The sequence below is a fragment of the Mytilus edulis genome, chromosome 2 (genome assembly GCF_963676685.1).
Source record: "Mytilus edulis chromosome 2, xbMytEdul2.2, whole genome shotgun sequence".
Classification (NCBI taxonomy): Eukaryota; Metazoa; Mollusca; class Bivalvia; order Mytilida; family Mytilidae; genus Mytilus; species Mytilus edulis.
In genome coordinates this window covers 17,223,354-17,235,865 of record NC_092345.1, presented here as the reverse complement: position 1 = coordinate 17,235,865, position 12,512 = coordinate 17,223,354, and the positions used below count along the sequence as shown (strand labels likewise).

Genomic DNA, 12,512 nt, shown 5'->3' with positions numbered 1-12,512 from the left:
TATCTTTGCATAGGCGGTTTTAAAAACCAAGTTAGAATCTTACTTTCGTGGCTCTAGTTTATATAGATATATCAATGGTCCAATAATTAGGAGATGTAAACATGATCCAAGGACATTGAATGGTTTAATAATCCAGGGATGATTCCAGGTGTTTTCAACTGGGTCCCTTGAACATCAAATTGGGAATTTTTAATCCCACTGATTGAAGAAGTTATTGGATTCAGACCAGGGAAGTTGTAATACATGAGTATCATTGCACATGATGCACTATCATCTTAACTTTGGTAATAATAGTTATCAAAAGTACCAGGATTATAATTTAGTGCGCCAGACGCGCGTTTCGTCTATATAAGACTCATCAGTTACGCTCAAATCGAAATATTTATAAAGCCAAACAAGTACAAAGTTGAAGAGCATTGAGGATCCAAAATTCCAAAAAGTTGTGCCAAAACGAGGCCTATTACAAAAACAAATATACCAGCTAACATAAACCTATGGCCAGTCGTTTAGCTATTTATTCGAATTTCAAATTATCTCATAAAATATTATTTCATTTTTAAAAGCTATCTTATATATTTAATAAAGTTTTAAAACTTTATCAGATATCTCATAAAGTATATGAAATACATGTATCTTATAAATATTTTTCATATAAGATATCTTATATAGTATAGTTTATTGGATATCATATTTAGAAAATTATATAAGATATCTTATAAATTATATGAAATATCTTATAAATATACTTTATATAACATATCTTATATAGTTTATAAGATATATCATACAGTTTATAAGATATCTTATATAATTTTTAAGATATCTGATAAAGAAAATTATTTAAGATATCTTATAAACTAAATAAGATATATCTAATACATTATATAAGACATCTAATACATTATATACGATATCTTATAAAGTTTATGATATATCTTGAGGTTAGATTATATATCCATTGGGTATTTTTTTCAACAGATTATCTGTATAAACTTATCTTGATTTCAAATGGATTTCAGATTGAACTGGCCAATTGTCGAATTCAGAAAAGCAATTACAAAAGTTTATCACTTAATTGATAAGATATTTAAAGCAATTGAACCAGTGAACTTTAAAATTATTTGGATCATTTTTAGATCTTTTGAAACAGTTCCATAATGATGACATCGTATTTAAGGGAAAGGGGGGCTCATTTCATGAATGGACTATCATCAACATTATTTTCAACAAAAACATAACGGGCGATCTGCTTTTACGAGATCGGCGCCCATTAAAATTTATTCATCAATGTTATACAAAAATTTGGAATTTGCTCTTTGTCGAGGTCTGCTTTGATACCCATTTTGTCAAAAAGCATGTTTTTGATCAACCTGCTGAGCGATTTACTTATACGAGATCAAATACTCCCATAATATTTTAACCAATTGAATCCGGCTGCAAAAATTGTTTACCTCATGTTGACATAATTAAATCCTTGTTAATAAAATGCGATCGCAGTCAACATTCTTATGATATCCAGAGTTTACTACGTTTTGACGACAAACTATGAAAAATTATACAAATGTAGTTGCCGTAATCAGTGACAGAAACTTTTCCGGAAATACCAATTTTTATTTTATTATCCTGAATTGGGAATTTATATTCACAAATATTTTTTAGGGGCCGCTTACTGATTTAAGGGCCGTTAAGCGGCCCTAAACTACATAGTTGAATCATCCCTGTAATCGCTGATCACGATTGTCTCCTTTGGTAAGAAGCAAGATTACTCGCCCCACTGCCTGATCTTATTTAAGAGGGTGGTAATGTGCTTAGAAATGGCGGCCATGAACAGACGTAGGTAGATTGGTCCCACATTATTGTGCCAGTTTTTGCATTTAAAGAGATATTTTTGTCGTTTAAACTGTAGGAAATGTGCTTCGTATAGATGAACTATAGTTACTCGTATGTTTTGAAGACGGAGGTAGGGAAATAAAAGACTTTTGAACAGTACACACCTGGCAATAGACATTGTTTACAAATCAGTTAGGGTGTACTCGACTTATCGAAGATGTCACAACCCCAAATTACAAGTTTTGTGTCCAAAGCGTCTGTGGGGAAATTGAAAAACTCAAATGATAATCCGACAGATAAAGTGGATACAACTGAATCAGTATTCGATTTGAACAATACAAATATTAGTGACAAATCTAACCCAAATAAACGTCCACGTACATGCATATCAGATAGCTCAGATCACTCTGTATGTATAGAGAGGGAATTAGAAGACATTAAAAAATCCATGGATAAGATAGTTAAAAAAGATGACATTGAGGAAATTGTCACCAATATCATGGGGAAATTACTAAATAAATGGAAAACGGAAATAAAAAAAGAGATTCTTGAAGAGGTAACCAAAGAAAGGGTTAAGATGAAGGAGAGTTATGATAAAAAATTTGAGATGGTTGGCAGGAAAATGGACTCCATAGAGTTTGATAATGCAAATTTACTGGAAAAAAATGCAGCTCTGCATACAGAACTCAGAAAGATGAAAGAAGAGATAAAACAAATAGAAACAGGGGTAACAGAAGGGATTCGTATGGCAAATTGGAATGAGCAATATTCCCGTAAAAAAAACATAAAGATCCATAACTTAGAAGAAAGACGAGGTGAACAATTAATACCAGAATTGTTAACTACATTAAAAGACAAAGTAGGAATAGAACTAAACAAAACAGACATTGTAGCTATGCACCGCATTCCTGGAAAAAAGGGTTTCCCAAGACCAGTAATCGTAAAATTTGTTCGTATGGAAAATAAAATAGCTATTCTGAAGAAACGAAAAGATCTACAAAAGAGCATAGAAATTAAAATAGGAGATGACATAACACAAAAGAACCAAGGTCTGATCAATAGAATGCATCTACACGAAAGTATCACCAGTGCCTGGTACTTTAATGGTCATGTGTATGGGACAGATACAGATGGTGAAAGGCACAGATTTGACATTTTTGACAATATAAACCAAAGACTCAAAAAATAAAAAAAAAGTTTTTGTCCCTCAGTTTATTTGGGAATGTACATGTTTTTTGGCATTTTTTGTTTTGATTTCTTGATTTATCATTACTTTTCTTGATACTTTATATGTTTTACGTGTTTTTACAACCTCATAATCCAAATTTTTTTTTCTGAAACAAATTCTTATGTAGATGAAGAATTGCGGAAAATTGACGGGGCCATATCCGGAACATGTATTTTTAATCACACCATGATACTTCCGTGTTTACATTTTTGATCTATAACAAAAATTTACAAACTGTTGCCTTCAAAATAGATATCCAAAAAGCTTATATTTTTGGCCTGTATCCATGGAAATAAACTGGATAACATTTACTCTTAGGTTGGAAACTAGATAACGCATTTTAGGTAATATAGCAGAGAAAAATTTCATTTGACAAATCGCCAAACATGTACAAATGTACATATCCTTTTTTGGAACATACAAATCTTGAAATAATTTGTCAAATATATACTCAATATAATTATAGACCTAAGCAAGGTTTTGAAACTTGGCTGCAGAAAAAAAAACCAAACATGATATATAGATATGTAGTTTGTACAAACATAAATCCTGGAAATATAATCTATGAAAACATGTAAATTATGTTAAAACAAACCACATATATAAAAAAAATCCTAATACAATGTATAATTGATGTCTCTGTTGGAAGAGACCGAAAGTTAGGACAGAAATAGTTTTGGTTAAATAGTAATCACTATCACAATAGTATGGTATAAACATAACACATATCAGAGTTTTAACTCTTAAATACATGTACATGCAGACATGATTTTTGTTTGTTCCTAACAGGGTTGACATATTTACGGATCTATCTCATGATGTTGAATATGTAGAATATTGTTATTATATGTAGTTTCCATCACGAGTTAAGTAAACTTGATCGTGATTATGTTTTGTACGGGTTTTTTCTTTTTCTTTTTTCTCTCAGATGGTAAAGGTAGATTTATTTTGGCTTTTCATGCTTCTCAGTCCCAACTCTTAATAGTACAAATTAAATGACTGCTTCATGTAGAACTATACTATTAGATTGTTAAAAAAATCTTATTGTGTAATAGATAAGCAGTCAACTGTCTCATTTATCATGTTTATATCAAAATATATATATCCAGAAACTACACTTTTTCTTTGATATTTAATTCAAATATTATATGTAGCATTATTATACATATAATTTGTCATTTATGAATATACTGATTAATTAACTAATGACAAGTGAAAACTACTTTTTATTGGTACATCCTAGCAACACTTTTTGGCTTTAAAAACACTGGCACATTAAATGTGTTTGAATTTTTTTGAATTTTTTTTAATAATATATAAATACCTGAACCACAAAAGGGGTAAAATTGTAACTAAATTTATCTTTTTTTATTTATTTCTTTAATTTTTTCTTTGGTACTTTAATTTGGATCTTATTTTAAAAGAGCAGATAACTCATATTGGCAGAATGCATTTAGATTACAAGGCTTCATCACACACAACCAAAATTATTAAGGACAGCACAAGATATGAATCTTGGTGTACAGTATGCAAAACATGTAAGTTATATAAATCACTTGGGACAGACAGCAACAAATATAAGAGTGTAATATATGTGGCTATTACTTTATTGACAAAATTTGTGTATGTATATCAATGGCATCCATAGTTGTAGGTTCCGTAAACTGTAGGGGATTAGCAAATAAGGTAAAAAGATTAGATATTTTTTCAATTTGTAAGAAACGTTATGATATTGCAGTGTTGGTTGATACTCACTGTTGTTTAGAAAATGAAAATAAATGGCTTCAAGAATGGGGATATACAGGTAAATTTAGTAGCTATTCAAACAGGAGCAGAGGAGTAGCAGTCTTGTTTAAGAATTCCTTTGAATTTAAAATAAATAATGAAATTATAGATAATAATGGAAATTTCATTATTTTAGATATTACTGTTCAAGATTATAGACTAACACTTGTAGCATTGTATGGTCCAAATGAGGACTGTCCTGAATTTTTTCATTCTTTGGAAAGCAAAATTTGTCTTTTTGAAAATTCTTCAGTTATAGTTGTTGGAGACTGGAATGTAGTACAAAATTATAGTCTTGATACTCTGAACTATCAGACTGAAAATAATCCCAGAGCTCAAGTTAAGATTCATGAAATGATGAATAATTTAGACTTATTAGATATTTGGAGGATACAAAATCCTTCAGTTAAAAGATATTCTTGGAGGGGCCCTAACAAAAAACAAGGACGTCTTGATTATTTTTGTATTTCTTCTGACTTAGAGCCGTTTGTTGTGACATCAGATATTGGGATTAGTTATCGATCTGACCACTCACCAGTGAGGATTGATCTCAAATTTATTAATCAGATCAGGGGAAAAGGGACTTGGAAATTTAACAATAGTTTATTGAAGGATATTGATTTTATTAAAAAAGTCAAGCATGATATTACAGAGGTTATATCTGAATATGAATGTGATCCAAATGAAGATCTTGAAAACCTTGATAAAGCATACAAAATTGATAATCAATTACTTTGGGAAACTATTAAAATGAAAATAAGAGGCACAGCCATTTCTTGCTCTTCATTCAAGAAAAAAGAAAAAGACAAGATGGAGAATATGCTTTTTGGAAAATTAGAAAAATTAAACGACCTATTTGCTTTAAATAATTTAGATGAAATTAGACTTGATATTGAAAAGGTTGAAACAGAACTTAAAATTTTAAGAGAAGACAAAATTAATGGAATTATAATAAGAGCAAAGGCAAAATGGCAAGTTGAAGGGGAGAAGAATACACGTTTCTTTTGTAATCTTGAAAAAAAACATTATACAGAAAAAATTATATCAAAATTACTTTTGGAAGGAAATCAAGTTATTCAAGATCCAAATGCTATTCTTAGGGAACAAAAATTATTTTATGAAACTTTGTACGGAAGTTCTAACCCAGGAGATGAGGAGAATGCCACATTCATGAATGAAAATAACCCCTTCTTAAATAAACCTAGCAGAGAAGAGATTAATTCCTGTGAGGGTCAAATTACCTTAAAGGAATGCAGTATTGCCCTTAAAAATATGAAAAATTTAAAGTCACCAGGCATAGATGGTTTTACTGTAGAATTCTATAAATTTTTCTGGAATGACATAAAATTTCCACTTGTCAATTGCCTGAATGAGAGCCTTGAAAAAGGAAAATTCTCAGTAAGTCAGCGACAAGGGTTAATAGTATGTTTACCAAAGGAGGGAAAAGAAAAACACTTCATCAAAAATTGGCGTCCAATTACTTTATTATGTGTTGACTATAAATTAGCATCTGCTTGCATAGCAAAGAGATTAAAACCTATACTGCAAAATATTATAAGTCAGACACAAAAAGGATTTTTAAAAGGAAGATACATTGGTGAATGTGTAAGAATTATTGCAGATCTGATAGATAAACTAGAAGAAGAAGATATTCCAGGATTATTATTACTGGTTGACTTTGAAAAAGCCTTCGACACGGTCGAATGGTCCTTTATTGAAAAAACTTTAGATTTTTATTGGTTTGGTCCCACACTTTGTAGATGGATAAAATGTTTTTATACAGACATTACCAGTACAGTTACAAATAATGGACATTTATCAGAATTTTTTAATTTGGCTAGGGGGGTTAGGCAAGGGGATCCTTTATCCCCTTATCTCTTCATCCTTGTGTTGGAACTACTTAGTGCAGCTTTAAAATATGACCCAGTTGTTTCTGGTGTCACAGTAAACGACTCTGAGTTTTTACTAAGTCAATATGCAGATGACTCCTCTCTGATTCTGGATGAAAATGAGGAATCTCTTAAACAAGCATTGCACATTTTTGATAGTTTTGCTGCCTGTGCTGGTTTGAGGGTAAATGTAGATAAAACTGAAGCCATATGGGTTGGCTCAAGATTAGGCAGTAACGAAAAACTGTTACCAAATAGGAAATTATCTTGGAATACTTCAGGAAAGTTTAAACTGTTGGGAATTCGTTTCAATCTCTTAAATGAGGATAAAACTTTAGAAAACTATACAGAAAAAATTAAAAGCATGAAAAGCCTTCTCAATTTATGGTCATACAGAAACTTGACATATATTGGCAAAACCATTGTTATAAAAACTTTGGCTCTCCCACTTTTGGTACAGGTTCTGACAGTCCTTCCAAATCCACCAGTTCAGGTTATACAAGAAATACAAGGAATTTTCATTAAATTTTTATGGGATGGAAAACCAGACAAAATAAAAAGGAAAGTTATTATTAATAATTATGATGAGGGAGGTTTAAAGTTCCCACATATAGAAAGTTTTTGTATGTCCCTTAAAATGTCATGGCTTTATAAATTGCTAGATCCTTTGAATATTTCTCCCTGGAAAATTCTATTATTGAGTTATATAGAAAAATATAGAGGGGATAAAATATTGTACCTGACAAAAGAGGGTCTGGAAAAAATTGCAAAAAAGTTAAATCCTTTTTGGAGGGACATTTTTCTAAATCTGGCTAAATTGAAGCCAGAAAAGGTGAAAGATGAAAACAATCCCATTAATATCCTGAGTCAACCCATTTGGCTGAATATTAATATTAAAAGATGTGGAAAGCCATTTATTTTTGAAAATTATTGTAATGATGGTATATTTTTTATAAATGATTTAATCTCAGATGGGAAAAACATATTGACATTTGAGCAGCTTAAAACTCAGTATGCAGTTAAAACCAATTTTGTTGAATATTATGGTCTTGTTAGTGCAATCCCAGATATCTGGAAGAAAACAATTTCAGATCATGGTAGATTAGATATTATTGAAAATGATATTGTAGAAAAACTCAAAAATGATACAAAACCATGTAAATATTTTTATCAATTATTTCTAGAAAAAATTAAAGAAAATCCTTTAAGATCACAAAATAAATGGTCTGATGCTTTATGTGTTAAGATTGATGATTGGGGCAAAATCTATTCGATGGCATTTCAAGCAACAAAAAACACTAAACTTCAAAATTTTCAATTCAAGTTATTACATAGAATTGTATACACAAACTCTTTTCTTTATAAATGTGGTTTAATAGAAACAGAACTGTGCACTTTTTGCACTGAAACCAAAGAAAGCTTATTGCATATTTTTTGGGAATGTATATATAGCAAAAATATTTGGATAGCACTTCAAGATTTATTATTAAAATGTGGATTTAGCCCTAAACATATAGAGGCAAAAGATGTTATTTTTGGTATTGGGGAAATTTTTGACCCATATAATGTAGTACAACATATAATGTTGATTTGAAATTTTATATTTATAGCTGTAAAAACTCAGGAGAAAAACCTTCTGTGAAAGGTAGTATTGCATATTTAAAATATTGTATAAGAATAGAACAAAATACAGTAAATTTCTTATCGCCTACACAAAAAGAATATATAGATAAAAAATGGTTGCCATTACAATCTGTCCTAGGTGATTTAAATATTTTATAACTGGTACGAAAATTATAGTTATATTTTGTTGTATGTCTTGCTATTTAGAGTTGTCATATAATAATAATATCTTTAAGACCATACTTGAAACTGTACATGTGTGTAATCCTGCTTGATTGTTTTCTGTCTTTATGTCAAAAATAAACAAATTACAAAAAAAAAACTCATAAAACATATATATTTTAATGAAAAAAAAATTATCAAACAAAAAATACAAGGTTCATCAGATTGCTTGACAAATATATCTTTGCATAGGCGGTTTTAAAAACCAAGTTAGAATCTTACTTTCGTGGCTCTAGTTTATATAGATATATCAATGGTCCAATAATTAGGAGATGTAAACATGATCCAAGGACATTGAATGGTTTAATAATCGCTGATCACGATTGTCTCCTTTGGTAAGAAGCAAGATTACTCGCCCCACTGCCTGATCTTATTTAAGAGGGTGGTAATGGGGTTACCTTCATAACTAATAAAGTTAAAAATTCTAGCCAAATAACGTTAACAGTAATTTTTGGTGCATGACGATAAAATGTACACTTTCTTTTAGACGATATAAAAAATCGACTGATTTTGACGAATCACATTAAATTTTTCACCAAAATGACTATTATCATGGTAATGATAATTATTTGATAAGAATCACATTTTGACGATTCACACTAAAATTTTAACCAATTTGATGCTAATGATGGCTGAAAAAGACCATTTTACGCATAACGTAAAGGGAATTGTTACCCTCATAATTTTCATTTGGAAAGGTTGGAGGGTTGTTCCCAAACTGTTTATATGGGGACGAAGTCCCCTATTACGGTAGAAAATTCAATGAAAAAAAAATTTTAAATCTGGAAAATTTCCCGAATTTTTCAGTATACTAATGAACTCAAAATCAACTTTTTTTTCAGACTTTTCGAAATCCCTGCATTTGCGCAGAAATCTACTTCCTTTTCCGGTCTTGTATGCATGAGACTTTGAATAAAATATATATTTATCAGTACAGTAAAATATAGAGTTGGAACTCAATACCAATTTATTTTTAATAATTGTTTTATATGAAAAAAACGTTACCTGATGAAAGCTTTTCTTTGTTTACATTGAATATGAGGTCATAACTTAAATAACGTCACTACTCAATCCCTAACAACAGAACCAAAATTGGAAACGTTACGGTATTACCGTTTCTTTTATTAACATGTTTGAATAAAAAAAAATTACTTCATACAGACTTCGTCCCCATTCATAGGTAATTATCAGGTCAGGAATAACCACCAATTGGTGGATTATACCTCAATTGACGTATAATCCACCAATTGAGGTATATTGGTATAGACCAATTGATGTATAATGCAAGTTTTTTGTAATTAAATGCTAGTGTGAGATAGGAGTATGATTTTGCAACTTGCAACCTATTTCATGACCCTTATTGAGTCCTCCGAAAGTTTCAGTTTTGTCAAAGCCTGTTGCATCTCTTGAGAATGCATGTGTACAACAATTCTTTTGTTGAAACATTTGTACTATTGACCATGATTGACTTTTGATAATGAAAGTCAAGTATTAACAAAGAGCTCCATTCACCTGTGGAGTTGTACTCATGATCACATGACTGCAGACAGTAATGATTTCCATTGACAGGTGATTACAGGTAAATTTGCCAATCTTCTTCTTCCAAATCTTCACATCCTTTGTAGGACAACCACACCGTTAAGGCATGTATAACAAAACCCACCACCATAAATGTAGGAATATATGTACACTATATTTTCAAGAATTGACAAGATAACAATAGTAGAAACTTCAAATACAATTATTGACTAAATGCAATATGTTATGTCACTATACTAAACTAGGAATGTTTGACAAGTTTTTATACCATAATATGGTTTTTAGAAAACAATGATCCATTTTGGTGGAATAATTTGTTTTGAAAAACAAAGAATTATACACCAATTGGTCTATACCATTATATGTCAATTGGTGGATTATACGTCAATTGAGGTATAATCCACCAATTGGTGGTTATTCCTGACCTGATTATGCCTGCCTCATATTATTATGTCATGTATGTAGGTTATGTCATACATTTAGACTTTTCTAGAGCACATGTTGACAGTACTGAGAGTACATTTTGTGATGTAAACACGGTTTTAATTGTAAAAACTTTATGATGACGGTCTAACCAAAACAAAGCACCTGTTTAGTAAAGGGAGACAACTGTCACAGTAAAAGTAACGCATGAGTAAAACTTCATCATCCCCTTATGCAAACATGCATGCAATTTCCTGTCTTAGCATATAATCGACAAATTCGATTACTGCATGGAAATGATAAGACATTACCTGAAACAATAATATAGTTCAGTCTTGATATTAGTCTAATAACGCGATAAATACTTGTACAGCTTCCTTTTCATAGATGTCGCTACTATCGGGGACAACCTGGTTCCCCGTCGTAAAATATGCAAACTCGTCTCTCTTAAACGACCTCATCCTTGGCAAGTAATGGTTTGAAAAAGAAAAACTTCTGAAGCAGTGTTCATGGTGTTGTTGCTCGGAAGTAACTTAGTTGATTATTCAAATTATTAACTCTTGTTAACATAGGTTTCAATCCTCTCATTCACTAAAAAATTATGATGTTTTTTTTTCCAGAAATAATTTATTTACCTTTTATTTATGTATGAATTTACTTTAAACAAATTTTCACGAAAACAACTTTCCAGTAATCATCAGAAACACAGTTAACATTTGATCTTGCATTGTTGTAAAAGTATCATTGTTAAATTGTTGGTTTTTTTTAAACATACTGATCGATACTGAATTTTTTTTAAATATGCAATTTCGGTATTCATTGGTATTAGAATTTAAATTTTGTTACTCTACTGCATGGTAAGGTTATACTTTTTTTATGTATTTATTTAGTCTTAGACCAAATCATATTTTCTCCATAAAACTGATATCGCTATATTTTTCTCTTATGTTTTATATCAGAATTTTCGCTTCAAACATTAGTTATTTTGTTTAAACAGTATTCATTAATGAAAAATTAATAAAGACAATAAACAGTTGAGAAGTACAATGTTTTAATGAATTAAATTCAAATATGGGATTCGGGAACTAGTTTGGAAAAATTTAATATAATATAAAATCCCCCCCCCCCAAAAAAAAAAACATTAGTTGCAATATTCAAAATATGAATTTCTTTTCTTGTTTTATTGTAAGTAAGTATCAGCAAGAAATTTATCATTTATTATATAAAAGAACAGAGAAAGGAAAAGGGGAATGGGGAATGTGTCAAAGAGAAAACAACCCGACCAAATAGCAGAAAACGGCAAAAAGCCACCAGTAGGTCTTCAATGCAGAGATAAAATCCCGCACCCGGAGAAGCGCATTTTCTATGTTCAATGGACCGTGATCATATTGGGATACAACTATAATTTGGCATTAAATTAAGAGCATATCATCGGAAACATTTGTTCTTAGTTTCATGTTGATTGGACTTCAACTTCATCATTAACTATCTTGACCAAACACTTTAACCTCAAGCTGGACAGTTACATTTTCTATGATTAGTGGACCATGCAATTGAGGTCAAACTCAAAACTTGACTTTAAAATTAAAAAGATGATATTATAGGGAACATGTGTACTAAGTTTCAAGTTGATTGGACTTCAACTTCATCATATAAAATTGAGAATGGAAATGGGGAATGTGTCAAAGAGACAACAACCCGACCAAATAAAAAAATAACAGCAGAGGGTCACCATAAGGTCTTCAATGTAGCGAGAAATTCCCGCACCCGGAGGCGTCCTTCAGCTGGCCCCATAACAAATATATACTAGTCCAGTGATAATGAACGCCATACTAATTTCCAAATTGTACACAAGAAACTAAAATTAAAATAATACAAGACTAACAAAGGCCAGAGGCTCCTGACTTGGGACAGGCGCAAAAATGCGGCGGGGTTAAACATGTTTGTGAGATCTCAACCCTCCCCCTATACCT

At 30.8% G+C, this 12,512-nt stretch overlaps 2 protein-coding genes across 20 annotated transcripts in view; one reads left to right on the top strand and one right to left on the bottom strand.

Moving 5' to 3' along the window:
- LOC139511592 (uncharacterized) overlaps positions 1–10,964 on the bottom strand; it is a 63,341-nt gene extending 52,377 nt beyond the window's left edge. For all 19 annotated transcript variants that reach the window (XR_011662053.1, XR_011662055.1, XR_011662054.1 and 16 more), the window contains exon 1: positions 10,851–10,964. The gene's annotated coding sequence lies outside the window, so the exon portion shown is untranslated. The remainder of the gene's footprint in view (positions 1–10,850) is intronic.
- On the top strand, positions 2,048–3,019 carry LOC139510747 (uncharacterized protein MCAP_0864-like). Its single transcript, XM_071297274.1, has one exon. It carries the CDS (start codon positions 2,048–2,050, stop codon positions 3,017–3,019), a length of 972 nt encoding a protein of 323 aa, XP_071153375.1.
- Positions 10,965–12,512: the final 1,548 nt, after the last annotated feature.